This window comes from Vanellus vanellus (genome assembly GCF_965231255.1).
Source record: "Vanellus vanellus genome assembly, chromosome: 1".
NCBI classification, from domain to species: domain Eukaryota; kingdom Metazoa; phylum Chordata; class Aves; order Charadriiformes; family Charadriidae; genus Vanellus; species Vanellus vanellus.
In genome coordinates, this window is record NC_138905.1 from 204,384,559 (window position 1) to 204,411,627 (window position 27,069).

At 35.9% G+C, this 27,069-nt stretch overlaps 1 protein-coding gene across 1 annotated transcript in view; it reads right to left on the reverse strand.

The window, feature by feature from the left end:
• The window catches only part of ATM (ATM serine/threonine kinase), a gene marked incomplete at its 5' end in the record, with an annotated part of 72,018 nt that overhangs the window by 24,099 nt on the left and 20,850 nt on the right, over positions 1 to 27,069 (reverse strand). The window contains 25 exons of the mRNA XM_082498856.1: positions 215 to 319; positions 1,791 to 1,939; positions 2,952 to 3,054; positions 3,151 to 3,239; positions 3,655 to 3,763; positions 4,679 to 4,834; positions 5,183 to 5,270; positions 8,314 to 8,488; positions 8,892 to 9,068; positions 9,703 to 9,844; positions 10,267 to 10,438; positions 11,849 to 11,944; positions 14,073 to 14,205; positions 14,484 to 14,648; positions 16,518 to 16,692; positions 18,426 to 18,625; positions 19,808 to 19,934; positions 21,780 to 21,895; positions 22,413 to 22,659; positions 22,954 to 23,123; positions 23,921 to 24,088; positions 24,623 to 24,743; positions 26,086 to 26,216; positions 26,370 to 26,445; positions 26,905 to 27,060. Of these exons, the coding sequence (XP_082354982.1) occupies positions 215 to 319; positions 1,791 to 1,939; positions 2,952 to 3,054; positions 3,151 to 3,239; positions 3,655 to 3,763; positions 4,679 to 4,834; positions 5,183 to 5,270; positions 8,314 to 8,488; positions 8,892 to 9,068; positions 9,703 to 9,844; positions 10,267 to 10,438; positions 11,849 to 11,944; positions 14,073 to 14,205; positions 14,484 to 14,648; positions 16,518 to 16,692; positions 18,426 to 18,625; positions 19,808 to 19,934; positions 21,780 to 21,895; positions 22,413 to 22,659; positions 22,954 to 23,123; positions 23,921 to 24,088; positions 24,623 to 24,743; positions 26,086 to 26,216; positions 26,370 to 26,445; positions 26,905 to 27,060 (3,546 nt within the window). The remainder of the gene's footprint in view (positions 1 to 214; positions 320 to 1,790; positions 1,940 to 2,951; positions 3,055 to 3,150; positions 3,240 to 3,654; positions 3,764 to 4,678; positions 4,835 to 5,182; positions 5,271 to 8,313; positions 8,489 to 8,891; positions 9,069 to 9,702; positions 9,845 to 10,266; positions 10,439 to 11,848; positions 11,945 to 14,072; positions 14,206 to 14,483; positions 14,649 to 16,517; positions 16,693 to 18,425; positions 18,626 to 19,807; positions 19,935 to 21,779; positions 21,896 to 22,412; positions 22,660 to 22,953; positions 23,124 to 23,920; positions 24,089 to 24,622; positions 24,744 to 26,085; positions 26,217 to 26,369; positions 26,446 to 26,904; positions 27,061 to 27,069) is intronic.

Consider the following 27,069-nt stretch of genomic DNA (forward strand, 5'->3'; position numbering starts at 1 on the left):
TTAGCCCACAAATTGCACGCGCACAAAAGATAAATTTAAGTTATAAAACTTAGAAACGGAGTTGCAGTCCGAAAGTATTAATTTTATTCTACGCACAAGTCTGTATTTAAGCCCATAAAACCCCGGTGTAGTCTTTTATACATAACTTGTGACTATAAACACACACACTTTCCGTCTCTCTCTCTCTAATAGCAGAATATTTGCATGCAGTTACCTGGCGTCTTTAAGACTGTCATAGAAAGCAGAGAATTCCTTATCTCGTAAAGACTGAAGAGCATCATACAATGATTCATGGTATCCCGGTCTTCCTGTCTCATCTCTTAAAAGTAAGACAAAAGTAACACAAAATAAAAGGAAAATTATACTTCTCTACAAATTAGTCAATTTTATCTTTATGACAAATATTTTTAGTAGTACATTTTCTGCAGTTGGATGGATTGCTGTTTTGCACGATAAAAAACAATGCAACCCTTTAAATTTTAAATTAATTTAGTATTTTATAAATTCAAGCTATTACTTTAAAACAAAGAAAAACCAGTAATGGTCAAAACATTTGGAATACAGAGAATATGTTCAAGGTTGTATCTAAAATACGATACAAAACCAACTGCACAATAAAAATTTAATCATAACACACTTCTCACAGTATTATGCTTAAAGATACATACTATGGTATGTACGCAACTTCAGTTCAGACCAACAATTTTTTACATTTACCTTCAGCAATAGTTTTAAAAAGGAAAAAATAAAGAAAATCGAAGGCTGAAAAAACCCATAGTGTTCAATTTAATTTTCTCTTCCTTGCCTTTTTCACATTTTTTATTTCTTCTCCTTGACCCTCCTCTTTCCTGCTATCTCATTCTCTCTCTTTTCATCTTCCATGTTGTTTTCCTACTCCTGTATTAAAGCTGAATATTCGATTTGCCTAAGAGGCTTACAAAAACCCTAACCCAGGGACAAAGACAGTTCACGTATATGAAGCTTATTCTGGTTGTGGCATGACCTACGCCCTTCAGCAGGCTATGCCTGTGAAGTCCTTCAGGTGCTTCAAAACAATGATCTTAAGGCAGGGCACGAGAAGAGAATAAACAAACCAAGAGTATGTCCCCCGAGACTCATCTCTCCATAAGAATCTTAGGAGAAATCCACCACTCTCATGACTACAAAGGGTTAATGAAGGAGGAGTTACATAAGACCCCACCATGTAACTTCTGATTTGGCCAAAATGCAGTGAATCTGTAATGTATTCCTCCTAAAATGCGCGATGATGTAGCTGTACTAGGAAGAGACAGAGCTCGCACTACACCCTGGCCAGTCATACGAAATAACTAATGACAGGCATCCAAGAGTACATAAGGGAGGAGGTTACTCCTTAAGAGGGAGGAGCCATGAATCAACACTGGCGTTTGCTTATCCAGGTCTTGATAACCTCTTGTGGCTTACCAAGTAATATTTTCCCCATTTGATCATAAGTTAAACATTAAAAACTATCTATCCCTCATATGTACTTAAGACATGTCTACTACCTGAGTTCAAAATGTAAAATTTCAGTTTATAGGTATGAACAATGAAAACGAAGAATCAACTGCATACAGTTTCCCGGGAAAATGAAAAGTGATGTGCATACAAAACAGACAGGTCTAAGTGAAAAAGACTGCTTTTCAATTCAATGATTAAGATAAATCAGATGACCTGCTTCATAGAAATTATATTCTAATGACGCCTTTTTGCTTGGAACTGAAACCGTTGCCTTTCACTTAAAGAACTAGTAAAAAAGTAAGTTGGTTTACTTGACAGAAGAGATGTGGCCCCACTGCATATTCCTCCATGCTGCCTGGTAGCGTATTTCCTGTAGTTCTGCACACCACTCAGTGTTTTCATGTTCCAGTCCTTTTAAATACGTGGACAGAGTGTGGCAAAGCCCAAAATTTTGCAGAGCCTGGAATTAACAAAATTACTGATAGTTGGTTTTCCTCCTGAAATAAACTGAATTGTTTTACCTTTGGAAACAAAGTAGCCTTTGCGGGTAAGGCCAAACCATAAGTATTACTAAATGCAGCACTATATAAGATGAAAACTTTTTAATAAGACTACCAACCACACTATTGATACCTGCAATCCCGGAAAAAATTGCTATGTTGTGTTTCAAATGAACCACCTGCTCACATTTCTCCATTCCATCCTTCCTGGGTAGTAAGCCAAAACTGGTTTTACTTCTTAATGAACTGTTTTTCCTGGTGGGGGTGTGAAAAAGTTTTCTACAACTCCTAAACTCTTATCTGTTTGAAGACCATGACGACTTTGTAATTGGGACCACTTATCCAGATTACGTATGCAGCCATTATGAAGGAGAAACACAATGGAATTTTAACAACTGTAATAAATAATTTGGGGTAGGAAAAAAGAAGTACCATAGGAAAATGAAAAGAGGTGAAACACAGATATACCTGTGGTATGTTATTAAAGAACTGGTGTAAACATTTTTAAGCTAAAAAAGCAACATATTTTTAAGGGATTAAAACAAGACAACACAAATTCTATTTATTTATCAGAAATACCGCAGTTTCAGTAAGATAGTTGCTATAATAGAGAGGTTTAAAGAATGAGATGGTAAAAATAACCAATTACATTACTTTTTATATCTTGTCATTTTAGGAGCTGGCCAAATTCTGTATAAAAATAAATATATTTATGTTGAAATATTTCACAACATTCATTACCCAAGATAGGGATTACAGGTGAGTGACAAGAGGACTAGAAGCCTAAATGTTTTCAGGACAAATAATGAATTGTCTTATATTATGAAGTTTGGATGCCTATGACAGTGGCCTGGACTTGATGACCAAAGTTATCTCTTTTAGTCCTAAACCAATTTTGCATTTACTACAAATGACTCTCGGGATGATGGATATCAATTCCTGCATCCATTTCCTATTATAAAATAAAATTACCTCTATTATTCCTGCCTGGCGAGTAGATGGAGAGAGGCTTGTCTCAAGGTCATATGTTACAAGGGCTTTCTCCCATACTGCTTCATGCTCATATGTTCTTATCCTGTTGTAAGGTAACAAGAAGTTTTCAATTTAAGTTCCTTACTAACAAATGAAAGCAATGAACTTAAAAGAACAAAAGAACATTAATAAATTATACCGTGCTAATGGCTGTAACATTCTTCCTCCACCGCAGCCATAGAGACTGTCAGGTTCTCCAATGCTTCTATATATGTCCATGAGAAGGTCCTAGAACATGCACCATAAAACAAAGAATTTGGAACCAGTTCAAGTGCGTTTTATATGTATCAATGTGAGTTTATAAATACCAGTCCTTCCGTGTAACATGTTGTTACCATTGCTTAATTTTCCTTTAGGCAGTATCTGAGCCTGCTATCATCCCAGGAAGAAAAGCTTAGTAGTCTAGCACAACTCTTCAGGACTACCTAACTTCTCTACTAAGTTATTAAAAAAACAGCACTGGGCTTAAGTGGACTGTTTGAAAAGCAAAAGGCAGTTGAGTAAACTTTGAATTAGACCGCGAGGACAACCTTCAAATATATTTTTTGAAATTCAACTAGATCTGTCTTCAGCTCAGATGAAACCTACTGTTTACTGTAATTACATGAGGTTTGCTTTCAGATTATGAAGTGCACACATATACCTGTAAACTTATGCCAGTTTCTTCTTTACTTTTTTCATTCAAAATAGTAATAGTTGTTCTTTGACTTTCTTCTTCAAATGTCAAACTCTTAGCTGCTTTAAAAGATGACCTGGAAGAAATGTTTCAACCAGTAAAGATAAATGAAATTTCATACAAAGACCTAAAGAAAATTTGAAACAACACTTAAGAAGTAAGGAGCACAACCACCAAATGCAAGATCAGGCCTGTTATTCAAAATGGCTTTCCACCAAAATGACAGTGATCAGCTGAACTGAGAATATCAACATCAAGGTGGTTTTTCAGAGAAAAAAACCCAACACCTTGTAATGTCTAATCTTTTATGAAATCAAATTGCTTTTTTTGTGAATGCCTGAAGAAAGAATGCTCTCTTCTGGGAAAGAATAAAAGCAACTACATAATATATATGCTTACAACCATACTTTTCTTATACATTCACGGCCTTAGAGATATCTGTCGCCAAAACGAAGCTGGTAAACTAGTTCCATACTTTGACCTTGTTAGACTGGAAGACAAAGAAAATCGTCCATTGTAGAAGAAAACTCCTTCTACAAGGATCATTCAGCTCTACCCACACAAGTCTGGTCATCATTCTGTGGTTTCCTTCCCGCCTTGATTCACTTCTGGCTGTAATTTAACCACTAGCACACTATTAATTATGAGAAATAGAATCTCAAAAGCGTTCGATTTAGAAAGTGAGATTCAATACGTTTTAGTATTCAGAAGCACTAGCTTTAGTGAAGTTTCTCCAGAACACATGCTACTAAGAAAACCTTCTGGTTGGAAGTCAAAATGACACTATTTTGAGTGTCTCTCAGCTAGCAAACTCGCAAGGTTGGGCTCACATTCAAGGATTGGTAGAAATATTTTCCAGGTCAATACACACGCCTACGGAATTTTTTTAAAGCTTCCTTGACTTTTCACATAACAAAACACTACTGAGACACAAAACCCATAACCCATTTTACCAGAAATGTCAACAAACCGCATTCCTGAAGCCTTGTACCTTTCTTGCTGTTTGTCTATATTTATCTTGTCTGCGTAGATTTCTGTGTAGAGCAAGGCTGTGAAGTGAGCAGCACAAGACTGTGCTGCTATAGCAACCTCAAGATAATTCAGATCTAGCCAGAAGCTGTCATCAAAAACTGTACCTGAAACAGATCTGATTAAATAAAGACTTTAATATTGCTGTAACAGACCTTCTCTCTAACATTAAACAATATCAATCCAATCCTTCCAAAGGCTACGTTTATCTTAGTCCCCCCTCCCCCAAACCCATAGCACAAAAAGTTTATCAGACAAAAAGATTTTAGAAAACTCCTTCAGCATAGTTAGAACCCTGTAGGGCTAGTCGAATCACTTCGGTAACAAATGCAAGGTCACTACTGAACCTTCATTCTTTTAACTGACACGTTCTCTACCGCATCTTTCTTCCTTAATCTAGAGCGTCAACAGATCTCAGAACAGTCATAATTAAATTAAAGCAACATTTTGGAAAGCTATAATTCACCTCTTTTGTCTTCTTAAGTAATCAACAACAGCAAGCATGGCGCGTCGAGATACTTTATCCAAACTTCTAAAATTATGGGTTTCTTGCTCTGGGATGTATATTTCAAAAGAAAGAACATAATGAACTTTTGTCATAACATATCCATTTACAAAAAAAAGGTGTATTTTGTACCCGAGAAAATAACTAAAAACTTCCTTTGATGGCATTTCCAAAGTTAAATTAATAGTTTGTCACAAAATGTATTTCCCATCCTTATATGATGTTAGTGACATTACAGTAGTTTATACCACAATTTTCTTTATCAAACTATCTTTGCATTCGTAATTTGTGGATTCTTTTTCTTCTTACAGCATTCAGAGATGATCCAATGTCATTGCACAAAGCTCCAAAACAGACCTCTTCCGTTAGGATTGAGCCATATAAAGTTATTCCAAAGCCACACTTATTAATAGCTTTACTGTGGATTTTTATAGAGTGTGTATGCTTATACAAAAAACCAGCACCATACGCAGACACATACTTTTAAAGAATTTATATTTCCACACCTTGCTTCTGGATTACAAAAAAATCAGGCGGCTACAGGTTGTGTTCTGGTCATTGGGTTAATAATTTTTTCATTTTTCTGGACATTTTTAATTTCTCAATAACAAGAAGCAAGAAACAGGGAAAGCATAAGCAAGGGTTTCATTACTACTATGCTACAGTAAGACGCAGAACTAGAAATTTCCCTTGAAGAAAGCAAAAGCCACATAAAAAAAGAAGTATCTGGGCATTTCATGTGTCCCAACAAACAGAAACGAACAACGATCACTTTCCACTGCTACCAAAGACCTTATAGAAGGAACATCAACACCTCTTTATAAGTCACCTCCCACATGCTTAACTTTCAAAAGACATACAGTAGAGACATCTGGCTCTCAGTTCCTAACGCACCACGGCATTTTGCTCTCCAGATCCATCCCCATGTGCTACGCTACTTGCAAAGGTAGACGTAGCGTCTCACAGGCAGGGTCCATTCTGTTAGCACGGTGCAGTCAATGCCCCAAAGAGATTGCTCCTTCCTCTTTCGTAATTTGATCAGATGAATAATTGAAAATTTCTGAATGAAAAAAATTTGGACTAGATGACCTTTAAGGTCCCTTCCAACCCAAACCATTCTACGAATTATATCTGGGTACCGGAAATTATTAACAAGTCGGGGAAGGAAAAGGCACGGGCCAAGAAAGCTGGAAGAAAAAAGTTATTTTTCAGGATCTGTTGAACAACAGACCAAATTACTATAATGGTAACTATAAGCTGTCAGCATGGTGTTCATACTCACTTGCTAACAAGAAGCTTACAGACAGAAAATGAAAATGGTGCCTGTTTTTTCATCATATCAGACAGAACTTCTAAATTCTAAGGAGAAATAACTGAACATGAAAGATTCATTCAACAAAAAAATTACATCTCTGCTGCAAAACAGTAGATTCAACTGACATATGATTCTGGCCAGACTGACAGGCACTAAGTCCAAAACATTATTTTTTGTTTGGTGGGTCTGACTCTTGTAAAGCAGCTGGCAATTTACGATTAGGTTTGGTTTCTCAGGCACAGCAGTGATTGGCATGACGTTCAAACTATTTATGCTTTAAATTCCCAAGATTAACAGCCAATTCCTAGAACTGGCATGTCAAAATGCATGAACAGAAAGACTCTTGTTCAGAAGCACTCAACTCTCGCATGTCTAACTGCCTGGGCTTTGCCACAGTTTGGATCCTGATGGATTGGAATGAAATTTATCTAGGTTTTCCAGGAAGTTTTTACTAGGACAGTTTTGAATCTGAAGAACTCCATTTAAAGCTTTTCCATGTCCTTTATTTTGCCCTTATTGCCTCAGTAAGATCCCTTGCATAGAATCACAATATTTGAAGGGGCCTCTATCATTTGCTTATCGGCATCACTGAACTAACTGCAAGTTTATAAAACTTAAAACAAATCCCTTCATCTTTTTCATAGAACGTTTTGTGTTACTCTGTACATCTGAGAATAAATCTGTGCAGTAGTTTCCCTGGCTGCTTACAGGAAGGAAACAGGAAATTGTTAATCCTTTTCTATCTTACAAAGTAGGACAATAATAAAAATACTCAGATTGTGGGAACAGCTTGTTACCTGACTTCAAAAATATGAAAGAATACTGCTCTAATCTTTCTGGCTAGGCTAGTCAGCATCTATGAAAAGTACCTTAAAATACGCCTAGTTTCATTAGGCTTATTTACACCACTCTTAGGACAAACTGCAATACTACGGGTTCCTTTATGTCTCTGGAGGATGCATAACTTGCCTGTAAAGAGACTGCAAGACATTGTACAGACTCATCCCTTTGGTGATTTGTCACTGAAAAAGGGATTGGAAGATATAGCAGAGTAGCTACTGCACAAAAAAGCATTAACTTGCGGTTACTGTATTTGTGTTAAGGGACATGCACAAATAAAAGAAATACATTATTTCAGCTTCTGAAAATAACTGCATGTACCATTCCCATAGTCTAATTATAAAGACCTTATTTTTTACACAGGATTTCTGTTAACTTCAACCACAATCTAACCGGAAAAGACACCAGCCAGCTTGATTAGAAGATGCTTTGTTTTTCATAGAACTTACTGCACTACTCATACTCAGCTGCAGTTCTTTCGGTTAGAACTTCCTTTATTCTGCTGGAATGGAACATGACTTTTGAATACACAGGGACACCATTACCACCATTAGGCAGAAGCTAAACCAAGGGTTAGTCTTTTTTCCAAGGGGAAAATCCAAGTGCCTTTAATCGCTTTTGTCTGAGTAAGAGAGGAATTTAACTGCCGACGAGTCATTTTAAGAGACTGTCCAACATTGGATCACATCTAAATTCAGCAAGTAATAAACATTATCCAGTTGTGAATAAGGAAAGAAATACAAGATACAGAAGTAACTACTTGGGTGCTGCCAATGAAGAGCTTCAAAATTACTGGTATCTCCACTGAAAAAGATCAAACAATTGGACGGAAACTTCTAAAATTCTGTCTGCCTACAAGTGTGCATCATATGTTTGATGTCAGAAGATAATCTTTTGAGAACCAGAATCCCTCTTGCAGCTGAAACAAAAATATTACCTGAATCAGAATTTGGAGGTGTAGTAGATCTACTAGAGGAGGCAAATCTGCAACAGGCTGTAAAAAACTTCTGGATGTGAAGTGACAAAAGATTTCTCCAAGATTCGTCTGAGTCATGAAGAAGGATATCATGAATCAGGTACGGAAGCAAAGTTTGACACAAGTCTGTTTTCACCTAGAAAACAATCATGCACAGCAGCTGCTAAGAAAAATAACCCAAAGCCTTTCTTTCTCAGGTTATAACCAAATTGACAACTATTCAAACAAATACGTAATGCTTGACAAAGAACACGTAATATGAAAAATGTAAACCCCTCAATAGGGCTATGCTGGCACTCAGTTAAAGCAGTCATATGAAGTTCATCTACGTTTACAATTAACTCTCAAATCTTGTATTTCAAAAGTGTATTTTAAGGGTATCTACAATATCTGACTATGAAGCATATGAATTACTGTTAAGAAAATGTAGTAACTTAACAGCAGAAATTACTGTTTGCTATCAAGGTGAGTAATAATATATTTTTGTGCACCACAGCACACATATATACACATATATACATATGTATAATTTAGCTCACCTCACACAGTGGCTTCATTAACTGGAGAACTTCATTTTGCACACCTCCACTGTCCAGTATTGAACTAGTTAGGCGCTTGATCCAGGTCTCATGACTTTCTCCCAGAGGTATCCACAGGTTTGTGTCATCCAAAGTTTCTAAAGGAGCCTCTGTATCATTAGCAGGTACTACAAAAAACTAGAAGAAAAAAATATATATTGCAAATATAAACAAATTCTACAGCATTAAAAAAAAACATACTGCAATCTCCACAGATTGAAACATATTAAATATTAACTGTGCTTTAATTGTAGACAATATCACTTTTGTTCAAGTAAATATAAAGTTTTCCAAGGAAATCTGAAAGTATTAAAAATAAAATTTTACTGATAACATCAACAAGCCCACATTTGACATCACATTTAGGTTACATAGCAAAAGTTTGAAAATTAGGAAATATCTGATCTATGGTTAATTATGCACCTTTTTTTCTGACCTATTTTCCACTACATTTTCGCATCGAATGATACTGGAATCCCGAGAAAGAATGTATTAGATAACCGAGCAGGTAATAAAAAATTGTCTGCCTAATAATGAAAGTACACAGCTTTCCAATGCCAATTTCCTATGAGAAGAAGTCACAAATGCTGAAACAGAAAGGAGAAACGGATGTAAAAAGCAATCACATTTGTAATCAGACCGATGAAAAGTCCAAATTCTGCATTCATCAGTCTATCTCAAAAATATTTTCAAATTTAATTTCTTTAAATATGTATTTTTATGTTTTCTCTACCCCATATGTCATATAAATAAGGTATATCAGAAGAAGTACCTTTTTCCTAGCAATTCTGAAAGGCTGTAGATAGATTAACATGGGATCAGCTTTATTTTTATAAACTTCCCAGAATTCACTGCCGGACTTGGTGGCTAGTATGTTTTTCAAACAGGAAACAGCAGCAGCTCTAACATCAATACTGAAAGAATAACATACACAACATCATTATTAGTAATTTCATTCAGATGTTTTATTTTCAAAATCACCTTTACAAACATACAAAGCAAATAATTCCACAATCTAACGACACGTGCATCAAATCAGAAAATTTTGGACTAAATATGCCATTGCGTATTTTGTTATAAAGCAAAGCCTGAGCATTTACTCCGCAGCAGTGCTATCCTTTATAGCACAGAAGAGACTCTCCGGCTGGAGTCCAACTAGAGAATTTCTAGGAAACATCTAAGTGTGACTGGATAAGTAATCTGAGCCTTGAAGAAGCAAATGGTTGGACATTAACAGGCATTCATAACACTTCCAGAGCGTTACGTTATTTGAACAACATACAACTTAATGGCTCGTATTCAGCTTTGAACTAGTTAAATAAATAAGTATACTCACCAATTATCTGTTAAAGCAGTATTTATTTGAGTTAACATTATGAAGACCCACTGAAGCTTTCTGTCTTCAAGTAAGTCCGCTGCTTTAGAATCCAGCGCATTTTCAGCACGCTGAAGAGCTATGGTGGAGAAATCCATGGGACCTATTTCTCCCAAGCAACTTCCAACAGCCTCTGCAAACGCAGGTAATTTTATAGTCTTATGCACACTAAAACAAGGTCTCAAACTAAAAAATTTAAATTAATATAAACTACTTTCAGAACCGAGATTATTATGAGGTAAAAAGCTGTAAACATTTATAAATAATCACTTGAGGAGCTTTATGATTAAAATTACATGTGTACAAATTTTGCAGCTTAAGACTCATAAATAATAGAGTTATGCATTCTAACTCAGTTTTCTAGGAGCGCCTATGGCTCTGGATTTTGCAGTTTAAATCAGACATGGATTTTATTTTTGCTTGTGTCAGAAACAGGTAAGTGCAAAAGGTCAGAATCACAGCCACTAAGAGACACTCACTTTGGTTCCCTTAGGGTATGAAATACAAACAGTAGCCTGTGGACACAAACAGTAGCCTGTAAACTCAGTAAGAATTAACCTACATTTTACACAAAATGATGTATCACTGCGTTCTTCATTTGCTTTCCAGACAAAATATTTTATAAAAACACATGACTACATACCAGAAACAACCAAACAAAACTGACCTTGAAAATAGTTTCAAAATAGGGATGTTAATTCTCCTCAGAAAGAAACCAAAATCTATTTCCCTGCTCTTTCCTTCACACTGGGCATGTGTCAAAAAAACGTTTCCATTTACTATAACATTGCTTTAACTACCAGACGAAATAAAGAACAGACTGAAGATATACAGGTTGTCTTTTGAACTAAATTTAACAAATCATCTAAGGAAACACAATGCAGAAAAGGCTGAAATTTACAGCTTGCAGAGGTGCTGAAGTATGTATCATACTGAAGTCAATGTGAGCTTCAATTGCTCAGCGTTTGTAATTATCAGTTATTAATCTTTTAGATGAAAAATATAGGGCATATGTTCCCATTACTTGTGTTTCTGCTTAGTTTAGGCACCTAATTTCAGTAAATACCTCCTTCATGGAGGTACTCCCCACTTGGGGAAGAGGGGATTGGTGCTTTGGATCAAACATAAATCAGGTGCTAAACATAAACAGTGAGAATAATTTTAATAATACAGAAGAGGCTGTAAGATGGAGAACAACTATTTTAATTTCCACTACGACGTACCTTTCAAATTTTCAGATAACTTCTCTTTAATTCTTCTTACTATTTTTCAACCTAATAAAGTGACCCATATAACAACAGATGACTCTTCATTGAGTATAGAAGAGATCGGGGTCTAAAGTGATGGCAATTTAAATTATTAACGAAAGCTGTAAAACGCAGTGACTCAAGAGAAGACGTATCACCCCATTTTAACATTCCTGATGGCTACCTCTGGCAGCAAATGCAAAACAGCAGTGGGAGGTAACACCGAGAACAGCCACGGTTCCAACCTGGGGTTAGCAATGACAGCCCGAGGACGCCTGTGGGACTAATCAACTTACCCAGCACGGCTTTTTCACCTGTATGGTTAACTGCCATCTTGGACAGCTGCAGTAAGCTCACCACCAATTTCACTACTACAGAATCTTCTGGCTTTTCTATCATTCAGAAAGAAAAATAAAGCCCCAAAACGTCATTGTGTATTTGTAATGTGAACATATTAGGAGAAAACACTGCTTTAGTATTTGTTATCTACAAATGTCATTATTAATGTTGAAGGAAGTTAGTATTAAACAGTACATTAAAAAAATTATTCATTTTTCTTATTCATCATGTCTTGAAAAAATGTCTATGTATAAATTTATATATATATATTTATATATATATATAATTTCTATATATTTGACTATGCCAAAGAATCCCCCAAACTATAATACACAAATCTTATTATTTTCAATGTTTTGATATAGAAATTATAATTAAATACATGAAATATTAACACAAGTTAGTGTAAGTATGTTACTTGAAACAGTGAAGTTGTACTATGTGACTCCACTGGAAGCACTCAAGCTAACATCATTCTGTTCGAAATCTGAATCCAAGGCATATCCCAGAATAAGGCCTTCTGCCCAAAATTTCACTAGCTTTCAGTTGCCTAATTAACTTTGCCAAATTATAAACTCTCAAGATGGATATTTCCTTACATATTTGATGCCTGCGTTTTTTTAAAATAAACATTCTAAACAAAATGGTTTTGTCATTTCCAGGAACAAGGTCTAGGAAAAAATATGATGATTTGCCAGTGTGAAAAAAATAAAAGCAGTGTTTTCTTTACAAAAAATCCTGCTGCCCTGTTCACTGGAATGGAAACCTGGAATTTCGCTTTATGCTTGTTGATATTTTTATAAAAGTGAATACACATGTGGCTAATCTGTAGTAGTTATTTCTTATATGTTATCTTTCAGCATACGGTTTTATAGCATTTATCAATAACTGTTTTTTTACTTCTTTTAAAAACCTAAAATAATAATTTTTAAGTGCTTACTAGACTTCTAGTATAAGGCAAAATCAAGGCAAAAGGCCCATCAAGCCTGCTAGCCCACCTCCAACAGAGCAGGAGTAAGTATTTCTTCTCAGGTTTTGCCAGTCAGCAGATTGGGGATTTTTGAGCAGATCTTCATACCTAATAATCTCTATGATATATGTCTAACGCATTCTAAGGTCCATTATGCTTCTGATCTCCACAGTAAGTGGCAATAAGTTCCATGCCGTATATATTTGCTTGAAAAAAATACGTGGTTTCTCCTGTTTAACTGCTGCCAGATAATTTAATCTATTCTTGTACTGTGACGAAAGTGGTAAGCGCTCCCTACTCCGCTTCCTCGTACCATTTACCAGTTCATACACCTCTCTGCATTCCTATTCAATCTCTTTTCCAAGCTCCCGAGGATCTTCTCTGATGAAAGTTGTTCCACACAAGCTTGTTGCCCTTTTACTAACTCTTCTCAAGTGGAGTTTTGAGACTAAAATTGTAAATTATATTAAAGATGTGGGGACATAATGCACTTACACCGTGGCCTTATGACAGACTACTATTCTTCCCCAAGTTTTACTTTATACTTATTTACAATGAATTACATCGGCTCTTTTTATCTTCCCACCATGCAGACAAGCTGATGAAGCCCTGATGTAGAGGAGAAAAGTGAAATGGTCTGGCACAAGCATCTGAAAACCAAAACAGGAAGGAACTGGGTCTGGACTGAGGGCTGAAACAGAATGCTGGGACGTGGCAAGGTTCAACTAAACTAAATCCTACCATTTTAAAACTTCTGAAAGCTTTACTTTCTAACAGACTATATATATATATATTTACTTTTCTCACATACTCTTTATTAAAATCTAATTTCATTATATTTAAAAGAGTAGGGAGATTCGTGTACAAGAAAACTCAGTAAGCAGCCATAAAATAATATATTCATACGTTATCCCGGTCATTCACAACCATAAGTGCCCCATGCCAAAAGCTAGAAAGGCATTTTATCCTCTCTGCCATATAACACCTCATATAATATTTATAATACACTCTGCTAAAGATACTTCAGATTTTGCATGAATAATAAATGCCATTCTACTCTGCATGTGAAATTATAGTACGGTTACATTGTTAAACACAGAAAAACCAAGACACAAAATACAACATTCAATGTCAAATTAGAACAGGGTTACATCGCTACACACCTAAAACCAGATACAAAAGAAATAAAATACATAATCAGATGTCAGTACCCTGGAAATTTTTCAGGAGATCCTTCATCTGATCTTTATATTGTTCCAATTGTTTGCGTAAATCATACAGTCCTTCAAGCCGTGTTAAGGGCAGTGAATCACAAACACCAACTGAGAGAAAGTGATTAATTTCCTGCAAAACAACACTTTGTATTAAGCACATATAGCATACAAATAAAGGCTTCAAATAAACAAGTGGCTCTCAGCACTCCACAATGTGGATATTAATAGAAGCAAAATAAGAATGGAGACATACAAATATCTCAGTGTCTGAAACTGGCAATAAAAAGAATCCACATGCCTAATTTAAATCTTTTTCAACTACACCTATAGCTTGAAAATTGTTTTTCTCTTGAAAGTTTGCATTACAGAAAACACTATGCCGTAAGATATATTTTAAAATATAATTACCTCCAAAAGAGAATATGGTCCTTTACTGTATTTTATTTTCTGTTGAGCTGCTCGCAAATCTTTAAAAGCGGGATGTTCAGGAAAAGGATCTAAGCATTTGATTGCTTGGTACAGATTTTCATTATCCTTATTATCTATCACCAGATACTTCAACAAGGCGAGAACCTGAACATAAAAAGTAAATGAAAACCAAAAAAGACAGCGAAACGTTTCTGAGCTGTATTTCTTACTCAGGTTCTAAAGTTTATATGTATTTCTCCAAGTTCCATTACATTGTAAACTCTATAAAAAATGGTAAGATAATTTATTTACGCTGTTAATAATTATCACAGGCTGCAGTTTTATCCTGTCTTTTGATGAAGCTGATTTCAAATACTGGCCAATACAATCATTAGAATGTTGGCAATGATTTAGCAACACCGTGCACGCAAGCAGTCCTTCTGATGATATTAGGACTTTCTTACTAACTAAAGTGCCAGTAATTTCAAATCTGGACAAATGGCTAAATATCATAATTTACCGCCCAAATCACTGAACTCTGGTAGGATTTGTTTTATAACAGTTGTAGAACTTGAATAAATGCTTGATAAAGGGGTACCACACTTTCTTTGCAAAAACGCTGCTTTTATGCTTTACTTATAAATCAATGCAATTGGATATTCAATCCAGGCAGCTTTGAGGAGTCCATAATCTAAATTATGAGGTTTTTATTTGGAGACTTGTGTTTACCCCAAAATTATTAACTAGCCTCCATTCAACGCTAGAAGAAAAATAAAGAGCAGAAACTGAAAAGTGATCACTAGAGAAAGGAATTCCCTGCAGGAGTATGATTTGAGAAGGTTTCATATTTGATAGCAGTTCCAACTCAGAGAAGTTTCTGCCCTCCCCACTTTGTTTCTGCCCAGAGACGTCCTGACGTGTTGCCTTTGCAGTTGTACATGTACAACTGTTTGCACAGACATATTATAAATCTGATCACGATCACTAAGCTGGGAAAAAGAGTGCCAGGTTATTCCAGCTGGATCAGCATAGTACAAGGAGGAAGACAGTGTAGGGCTACACTGCAAACACAAAGGTGCGTGGGGTACCGTACCATGGGATCAGATTAAGCCAGAAGGCAGCCACGAGGATTGAAGTGCAACAGGCATACCTTTCTCACCTTCGGCTACTAATTATAAGTCTCTGAATCTAAGTGTATTTCCACCCCCAGCAGAATGGACATACAAATCATCACCAGACAGAAAACGAGGCTTGTCACACAACAGAAACGGCTGCATTTCCCTTTTAAGGCCTACACGCTACATTTATTTTTAATGCTAATTTGTTAAGTAAATAGCTGGACTAGTGCAATCTGTTCTTGGCACATATTTCCTCTTTGTCCTCTAGAGGCCTTCTCCTTCCAAAAGTCTTCATTGTATTTCCTGTGAAATCATGCACATAGCTTTGTAGGTAATCGCTTGGCTACTCGATGCGTTTGTACTGATTAGCTCGCCCTCACCGGTAATTTACCAATGCCTATGTTCTCTCTGTCTTTTCCTTAGTGGTATCACTGATTTGGTGTCTCTGCTCAACTAAGATAACAACTTTTCTGCAACTGACCCTGAAGGTTTTAAGCCTCTTTCAGATTTGGCTGAAAAAGGCGTGCAGATTCAAAGCGGACATAAAAGACATTACAACAGCATTAAAGCTTTTCAAGAAATCTGCTTTTTTATAGACTAAGTAAACAGAATTAGAAAGTAAGTGATACAGTAATCTCAGCAATTACGATACAAATACATCTCAATCCTGTTTAAAGCTGTAGAAATTAAATACGGAACAGAATATTTGTCAAAATAGAAGTACCAAAAGTAAAGACACTTTTATTCAAAAAATTGAAAGTATATTGCTACACCCCAAATAGTAATTTTTATATAAATCTAGAAAGCATAGAAAAAAGGAATTAAAATTAAACATAAGTATAGATAATAGCTTTAACAACAATGAACATGGACTAAAAAGCTAACAGATAAGGAATAAGCAGCAACTCAAAACTACCTGTTCCTGAATCTCAGGCTGGTCCACGGCAAGAGGTATTAGGGTTCCTACAATAACACGAAGGTGGCTCTCTAGAGCATCATTGCAACACATAACTGCTGTGTGGCAAACATGATGAAGAAGATCACAACAGAGTGAAAAGCTGCGCATGGATATGTCTCTGATAATAACAGGTCTGCCACAGGAAACAAAAAAAGTGAAATTAAAGAAATACAAATTGCCATTGTCTCAAGCATTAGCAAATTATACAACAGGGAGGAATAGGGGAAAAGGGGAAATATAAATAAATCTTATAGGCTTTATCAAGTCAATCAACTCTAAGGATTTAGCTCAAGAGACACAGGAGAACTAGAACACACAGAATCTGGCTGACCACTTTAAAAACATGGAGTAAAACGCTTAGAGAAAAATATATTCCAAAAAGGAAAATAAAATAAAATAAAATAAAATAAAATAAAATAAAATAAAATAAAATAAAATAAAATAAATAAAAAAAACAACCAAAAAGGCTTTTAGATTATTATTTCCCAGGATAACAATGACAGAAACAGAGCAAAGTGGAAAATATGCCCTCTGAACCCTCCTCTCTCTCACATAACCATTGAATTCTGACACATTCCTTGGACGGAGAATCAATAGCCTCTCTGAGCAACCTGCTCCAGTATTTGACTATTATCATAGAATCATAGAATCATAGAATTGTCTAGATTGGAAGAGACCCTTGGGATCATCGAGTCCAACCATCTACCCTACTCTACAAAGTTCTCCCCTACACCACATCCCCCAACACCACATCTAAACGTCTCTTAAACACATCCAGGGATGGTGACTCAACCACCTCCCTGGGCAGTCTATTCCAATGGCTGACCACTCTTTCTGTGAAAAATTCTTTCCTAATGTTCAGTCTAAATCTACCCTGTTGGAGCTTGAAGCCATTCCCTCTTGTTCTGTCATTAATTACCTGTGAGAAGAGACCAGCACAAACCTCTCTACAGTGTCCTTTCAAATAGTTGTAGAGAGTGATGAGGTCTCCCCTCAGCCTCCTCCTCCTCAAACTAAGCACTCCCAGCTCCTTCAACCGCTCTTCATATGATTTGTTTGCTAGGCCCTTTACCAGTTTCGTTGCCCTCCTCTGCCCTCGCTCCAGCACCTCGATATCTCTCTTGTATTGAGGTGCCCAAAACTGGACACAATACTCGAGGTGTGGCCTCACCAGTGCTGAGTACAGGGGCACAATCACCTCCCTACTTCTGCTGGCCACGCTATTTCTAATACAAGCCAGGATGCCACTGGCTTTCTTGGCCACCTGGGCACACTGCCGGCTCATATTCAGCCGCTTGTCAATTAGAACCCCAGGTCTCCTTCTGCCAGGCAGCTTTCCAGCCACACCTCCCCAAGCCTGTAGCGCTGCATGGGGTTATTGTGGCCCAAGCGCAGAACCTGGCACTTGCCCTTGTTGAAACTCATACCATTGATGTTGGCCCAATGATCCAATCTAAGTCTCTCTGTAGAGCTTCCCTATCCTCCTGGCAATCAACACTCCTGCTTAACTTGGCGTCATCTGCAAACTTGCTGATGATACACCCTATGTCCTTATCGAGATCATCAATAAAGATGTTAAACAGAAATGGTCCCAACACTGAGCCCTGAGGCACACCACTTATAGATACAAAATTCTGCAGTATAGTGAACATTTAAATACAAGGATAGCACAAAACATTCCATGTTTTAGTAAGAGTTTTAAATTTAAATTCTGAAACTATCAAAGAAAGGCAATTTAATTTTTTCTTTCAGCAAATCTCAACAATTTCTACAAATGAATTAACATCTACTAGTGATACTGAAAAGTAAGGTTACAAGAACAAGGGAGCACAGACAGGAAGAACAAGATATAATTATCACATTTACCTGCTATTGATGTGGTGAATCAGGGTGTAAATTATATCTCGGAGGACAAAAGCCCATGCTCCTCCTAAACCATCTTTTATCTCTTTAAGTAACAGACTAACAAACAAGTGATAAATTATAAGAACTCTGTGTTTTTTGTAAATGTTGGTTGTATCTGATGCATGCTTACAAAGGGCTAGAAGGATTTTCTGGAATGAATCCTAAAAATGAATGAAGTGTGAGTAAAAAAATAATTCATAATGCCAATACCGATATACCTTATATCAAGGAAAAGCTTAAGCCGTAAGAGATATATATCTTTTTAAAGGAGACAGACAAAAAGGCTTTATTATTTTTACTGCTTTAAACAAACAAAAGACCTACCTAGAAACCAATTCTCCAAGCAGGACTACGAGCCCCATACCTCCTAATTCCATTCCCCCCCATGAGAAAGGGTATGCACTTTTTTCAGAAAACCAACAGTTACAGCAGTTTTCACCACCACCAGCAACATCAAACAAAAACCATTAAAACATCAGGTAGAGCTTCAATTTATGTTATATCAAACATAATGTACAAAATGCATTATTTCATAGAATATATCAATACAAATTGTAACTGTTAAAAGTGTAAACTTTAAAAAAAGTAACTATCTTAAAGTACTAGGCAGGTTGTGTTACATTTTAAAGAATTTATTCCACTGGCTGGCAATATTAACTTTTACAGTCAAAAGATTTAGACAAACATGGTCCAGAAAAAGGGTTCTTTTTTCTTATTTTTAGATTGTTTATGGATAGGCAACATTGATTGACAACATATGCAACATGTATTAACTTTGAAAAGATGTTTCTAAGGAATGATGTTACAAACAGTAATATGTTTATGATTTATTGCAAGGGCTGCCCAATTTTATAAGCCTTCATATTTGCCTTTAACAACTGAAAATCAAATGTCTAAAAATATCACAGACTATAAAATTTCACACTTTCAGTAATGGAAGCAAACTTTAATATCTTAACTGTAGACAGTATTTAGATAAAATTGTCCAAATGTAATTTTTTTTAGAATTCTCTTCAGTCATATGCCAAAGAAATAAATTGCATCCAAATTGTGCCTGGTACACACAGATTTCCCCAACCTTTAAAATCCTCTCTATTTATACATTGTTTTATATGTACTATATGATGCATGTAATAGTTCAAGCATGTAATTTTTATAACATTTCTGTGTTCCTGAACTTAGGACTTCTTCCATTTCAGAAGGCAAACAGAAGAACAGAAAGGTTTCTAAGGTTGTATTTTTTCCTCATATATACATGACGAAAATGTCTAATTAAACCAAAATGTACCCATAAAAGAAATTTTGTATTCTACCTAAAAAGAAAATAACCATTATATACTTACAGGGCTTTTGGAAAGAACCGCTACAAGACTTTTTAATTTGCTTTTATGACAGTTGCTAATATAGTCCAAGGTTGCCTGAATCACATAAGATGGAAAATGAGGAGGATTAGGAGCAGGATCCAGTTCCCTAAATGAATAAAAAAGAGATTTTTTTTTTCTTCCCAAAACCAAACCCCATGTAAGTAAGGTTGTAAGTCTCACTGAATAAACACGTAACTCCTAGGAAAGGACTTGTGTCCAGTTCTGGGCCCCTCAGTTCAAGAAGGACAGAGAGCTGCTGGAGAGAGTCCAGCGTAGGGCAACTAAGATGATTAAGGGAGTGGAGCATCTCCCTTATGAGGAAAGACTGAGGGAGCTGGGTCTCTTTAGTTTGGAGAAGAGGAGACTGAGGGGTGATCTTATTAGCATTTATAAATATATAAAGGGGGAATGTCATGAGGATGGAGCCAGGCTCTTCTCAGTGGCGACCAGTGATAGGACAAGGGGTAATGGATTCAAGCTGGAACACAAGAGGTTCCACTTAAATTTGAGAAGAAACTTCTTCTCAGTGAGGGTGACAGAGCACTGGAACAGGCTGCCCAGGGAGGTTGTGGAGTCTCCTTCTCTGGAGACATTCAAAACTCGCCTGGACACCTTCCTGTGCAACCTCGTCTAGGTGTTCCTGCTCCGACAGGGGGATTGGACTACATGATCTTTTGAGGTCCCTTCCAATCCCTACCATACTGTGATACTGTGATACTGTGAAATCTTTCCTGCTTTCAGTAAGTAAAAAGCACCAAAAGCATCCAGCAGAGTGACATACATCTTATTTTTAGCTGTCTGTTCTCCCTCTATGGTAGCTTTCTAAGTTGTACTTTCTTAATAATCTTTTATTATTCTTTGAAAGATCATATTGCTAAAAACCCACACATTGGTCTCACCTAAGGTACTTTGTAGGAAAATCTAATTGCAAGTCATGGATAAGGCTTCTGTATTTTGTACTTATGGGAATAATTTGGTTGAGGAAAAAGTAATAATGAATCTCCCCGTTATAAAAAAAAAAGGGTAGTCAACTTTTCTGGGACCTCAAAAAGAAAAGAAATGCATCATGATAGTAATAAAGCAGCAAAATCTAAGTTTTATCACTCTTATTTTTACCATCCCCTTAGAAAGAAAAATTTTGGTTACAAGCAGACACCACAGTATGTTAATAAACTCACTGAAACATATTTCTTTGATAAAGTTGTGAAATCTTCAGCCATTTAACTTTTGGCAGATTTTCATAGAAACACTTTGGTTTCTTTCAACTTTGCATTTCTACAATAAAAATATCTTCTTCAATGATTTCAGAAAGTGCAACGTTTTTCCAAATAGTTTGTATTTAAAACAAAAATCTAGAGAATTATTTCCAGATATAACTATGCAAATAGCGATTTTTTAGGACAACAACAAAGACTGAAAAGCTCATAAAAATTAAGATGTTTATGGCATTAGAATATTTATATTAATTAGGAACTCATTTATTTGGCATAGCTTAAGCAATCTCCTTACCAAAGGCAAGAGCTGCCACTACAAGAACTGTTTAAGAAACGGTTCACTTCACTTCTCAGTGACTTCTAAATATTTAAAGACCTTTAGAAGAATCACTTTAATTTAGACATTAAAACCTGACCAATTTTACAGAGAGAGCAGTCGATCCAAATCTGAACTGATCTAAATTGGCACTGCCATAGTCCCGCTCGCCAACGTACAGCAGCATTCTCTTGCGCACCCATTCATTCTTTCCATTAACTGAAGTATTAGAGACGTTCTCCTTACTGATACTGGGGAATAACTATGTGAGAAAGCATGCCTATGATGCGTCATTACTAATGGCAACAAATTCCTTTAATTTTCAACTTCAAGGCGACCTCTTCTTATGCCCGAAGAGCACGTTTCAATGCACAATATTATACAAATACACTCAGCATTTAGAAAATCTACAAACACGTACCTTATATATTTACTTGGATGAGTTCCTTCTACCGTGGTATCAGGTGGTTCATGGAAGGTCATCAACAGTTCAACCACAATCTCCGGTAAGTTATTATGTGATAAATTGTCAATTTGCTAGAAGATGAAAAATAATGTTTTAATAAGAAAAAAATATTTTAGCTAAAATAATTTAACATTTCTTTTTCCTTCTGTGAAAGCCCATTTTTTCCAATTTACTTTCCTACAGTATCTGAAAAAAAAAAATTATGTTTAATTTTACTACTAGTTCTGAATATAGTCTGCCTTATGAAGATGGCCCCTCGTAAAGCATTAACAAAATATTTTAAGACGAAAACATGACTGACTTAAACAGATATATGTCAGGGAAACTCAGGGTTGTATAATGAATGGTAAAAAAAAAAATTATTACATTCTGAAGAAAATTATACTTCAAGTCAACAGTCTGCCTGAAAGGTTCTATTGAATAGCTACTTGAAAACCTTGGGATAAAAATTTGGCTAGTTTGGCTTCATTAAAATAATAATTTTGTATCTGTAAACTTGAACTATTTACATTTTTACAGAATATACAAAAGTTTCTTTCAGGTCTGTTAAATGCCATAGAACTCAATTTACACATTTAAAACAGCTACCTGTTTTCCTAAGCAGTTTTCATCCTTAAGCATGTCATAGACTTTAGATGCTGTATCTCTTTGCTCTGCTACTTCACTCTTTCCGTGGCTTTGATAGGCAAAATACGGGAGGATATTCACAAGTATCTTTGGAAAACAGTCTGCTAGAACCTGCCTCCAGTCTTTTTCAATCTTGTTGGCAAGTGATTTCACATCTTCAAATTGACTTCTTATCACCAGGTGTGGAACCAAAACTTTATAACAAGACCTACATGTAGTAGATACATTTCCAGAAGTCAATGAATTGGATTTGTTAAAAAATCTCAAGCATAATATAGAAAATACCATTCCCCTACTGCATAACTAAACCTGTAATTATTGTTTAGCTATGGTTACACAAAAAAACCTTACCAGCATAAATATAACATAAAAGATACTTGGAATACATTTGAAAAACTCTCAAAATGTTATCTTACAACAAAATCCTGATGCATTAATACATCTAGGAATTTGAGTCCCTAGGTCATAATTGTAAATAAATCTAATCATATAGCAAACATACCTGTAGAACTCCTCAAGGCTAGTATAGTTGAGAAGAACGTAAGGAAAAGCAGACAGGCTATATCCACTGTCATTTATTTTCAGCCACTCTATCACCAAATAGTCTAAATGTGATGTCATGAAGTCTTCTATACTTTTATAGCCGAAAATGTCAGATATTTTTTTCAAAACCTGCGCATGAAATAAGATTGCAGAAATAGCATGCAGAGTACATGATACTATGGCAAACTCACTGTACTACACCTCCATCTCCACCCATCCCCCAGCATTTTAATGAATATTTGTATAACTCTGCTCCTACTTAGCATAAGAACTTTATTATTCGTGCAGCCGTATCACGAAAGAGTGCAACCGAGGAACTACAACTACCCCGTATGAGGTGGTATGCAAAGAAAAGACAGCCAGTACACATTTTGAGAGGTAGAGACTGTGTGTAAAAACCAGAGGCAACAAATAGAAAGAAAGGATAAAAAAGAGAGAATACGCACACTGAAAAAAAATGACTGGCATGACAGGCTGCAGTATAAACAACGATGATTTCGGTATGCCCTTGTGAACTTCAGAATAAAAGTCCACAAGACACATACCATCTTCCAATACTTTGCATTTATTTCACATATTTTCCAAATTGAAAACTCACTTTACTTCCACTGGGTATAAATTTTTAAAATTTTTAGAAATTTTTAAAATGAGATCTGTGATCTGTGAATGTATAAAAATGTATTTGTATTTCAGATCTGTGCTTTTAACATAGAAGACTTACCATTAAAATTGCCTTTTATGATATCGTTTTTTCTATGTAGGCCACTAAATATAATTACAAATTTGTTCAGATATTTAAGTCCCACATTAGTCACGCTTTTACAAGATTTAACAACTTTCAATATTGACAAAAGCATTTTGTACCATTCTGATTTCAACCTAAGCTTAATCTACAGCCCAAATATAAAATGGAATTTTACACTTGCCTTTTTCACAAGCTGAGGATGTAACCCATTCTCTTTCACAGACTGGCAAATAGCAAACAAAGCTTGCTTTTCACAGACCGGACTGCAGCACAGAACCATGGTTATAAGCATCAGCAAAACCGCTTTTCCATTACACTGTTTGTCCAAAAGGTCTTCAGGACCCCTGCCCTTCAATAAGAAATAATGAAGAACTCGTACCGATATTCTGTTAAAGCAATCTCCTAATTAATACATTAGCATAAATAATTAAAAATTAAGGGTATTAACATAAATACTGCTGAAAATCTTGCTTTGGTTGCTTAAAAATTTGTTCCAGTGCCTCACCATGATGATGCAGATGATCTAGATGACTTAGCATGGTAGCAAGTAAGGAGGAAAAGTGAAAGACACTAATAGAAAATTAATAGTTAAAGAAATTCCACAGTAATATGCACCATTGCATTTCCAGTCACTGCACTGAAGTAAAATGACAGAGAAGAGCAGTTGGGAACATACAGTGAAAAAGTTTACAAGCTTCTAATGTAGGCAAAACAGTGACTGACTGGATGTGTAAGGAATTTCCCGACTACCACCTTGTTTCACCACCTCAGATTATCAGAAGTCCAGAAGAATTAATGTTTTCAGAAAACTAAACACAGTAATTTTAAGTCATCTTATTCATAAAATGAAAACTAGGCAAAACTAATGACTAGATGTTGGTACCAGATTTCTCATTCCTTCCTGAACTCTGAGATACGCATTCTCAAAAGCCTTTTGCTGGAGCTTCAAGGGAAGAGGTTTTGACATTCCAGAAGAATCTCTCTGTTTCACATCCTGAAACAAACTTCAAAAAAAGAACAATAATTATTAGCATAACATTTAGTCTACAGAATTACTGCATATTGTGCATATCAAACAATAAGATTCTGATCTTCTGAATAACATTATTTTCTTAACTTTCTTGTACAGCAGTCTTTCCTTCCTCTCATTCAAACACTACCAGTAACACTAAAAGAATCTGTTGGGGTGAAATGGCAAAGAATAGCCTCAAAACATATAAAAGTTTTAAATCTCTGACAGTGCAGGAAGCCAAACTTCAGTTGTCCGTCGTAATGGAACATTTCATGTCATGAAGTACTTTGGGAACATATTTATGGAACAGATGTATATGTAAAAAGTTTCTCAAATAATTTATTTTTTGTAGATAAAGGCCCAACCCATTTTGCTCTTTGCAACAAAAATGGAAACACCACAGTGGATCAGACCAAATGGTACTCTAGCTGTTTCTAAGTGACTATTCGCAGATACCTAAGAAAAATCACCACATGCTTGCCTTGTATACATAATTCTTTGAATATATTATAACATTTGGCCACAGGTGACCTAGGCAGATCGTGATTTAGAAGTGGTGATCATATTTAATATCCTTCAATGATTTCCTTTTTCATGAATTTGTTGCTTTTTGAACACCTGTAAACCTCCAAGCGGCTGAAGACAGCAGGATAACACTCAGGATAACTGAATGTTGTATGAAGAAGTAAACCATATTTTCTTAGAATCCTGAACCTGTTCGCTTCGCTTGATGTCCCTGAGCCCTTAAACTGGAAAAGACTGACAATCTTCACTTTGGTCGGCTCCAGATTTTGTAGAGTTATGTTATACCTCCTGCAATTCAACTCTTTTTGTGCTGAAGGGTTCCAGTTTATGCAACAAATAGGTGTGCATAAAGCGTTTCATACTTTTGAACATCCCTCCTCTACTCCTATTCCAGCTCAACTACATCCTTTTTGATGTATGGAGAAAGAACTATATACAGTATTCAAAATACAAGACCATTCGAGAAAGTTTTTATGCTACACAATGTACCTAATCTACTTCTAGAAGATAAACAAGTATTTCCTATTCAAGTTTTTCACAACAAATTTAGTGCAAAATTTGCTATCATATAGTTTTTAATATATTGTTTCTCTCTCTCTCTCTCTCTCTGTGTCTCACATCACAGAATAACTGAAATGTAGACCAAGTTTGAACACCTTAACCAAAGTAACTTGGTAGGCTTTTCTATTGCATCAAGATTAAAGCCCCAGAAGTACTGAAAAGGGCACCTATACAGCAGCAGAAGTAACACCAAGTTAAGTGAAACTAAGCATTATTCTTATAAACAGCAAAAAGATTTACATTATCACCTGGTAATCGACTTTGCAGCAAGCATGCGAACTTGATGGTGACTATCTGCGAGAAAATGTGGGAAAGCATCACTCACAGGCAGATCTTCATTTACCACGTTCAGGATCGCCCACTTACAATGAGGATCAGCCTGAAGAAAATTAATATTGTGGTTTAAAATATACAGAAGACCTACAATGGAATACACACTGATGTATGCAAAAGATCTTTAGATCCTGTTTTTAAGTACCGGTTTTAAGTATATACTTAACATGCTAATGGATGTCAGAAAACGTGGGATTACCTCAAGCAGGGCTTTCATGCAGTTTAAAAGGGCCACTCTTACTGGTGCTGTGCATTTCCCTCCTTGAGCTAAATGCCTAAAATAAGGAAGATTTAAATAAAGGAAAAAGTTGCCAACAATTTTGAGAAAAACTCTAACTAGTTAGTTTCTGCCGCTCACAGTTCATTCTTTTGTGCTCAGTGGGCATGTTTGGGAGGATTTGATGATGTTATTGGTACTCTACACTTGTAAACGATATTAGTCTTTGGTTGCTGAAGTTATCACTTGTTATAATTACTGATGCAATTCAGAGTACAATCAGTCTTTGTTAATATACAACAGCGTAGCACTTGCTGTTCTAGTATTATCTTAAGGACGATATGATTCTTTGCTACAAATACAACATGACACAGAAAATCCGGAAACTTAAATGTTAGATAAAGGTATCACAGGATACCAATAGCAAGACACACAACAGCACTACAGTCTTCACACTGATAGCAAAGTTAAAAATTTTATGCCCAACAGACTTCTGCATTAAATAGATAAAACATACCAAAAAGCTCCAACAACTGTCAAAAATTGTCCTTGGGCATCCCTTGTCTTTTCAGCATGTGGATTGGACTGGGCCAACCCTACTGCTATAGGAAGCAAATTGTTTAGAATTACTTTACAAACGTCTTGATCTCGACGGTACAAAGAACACACATCACTGTGAAAG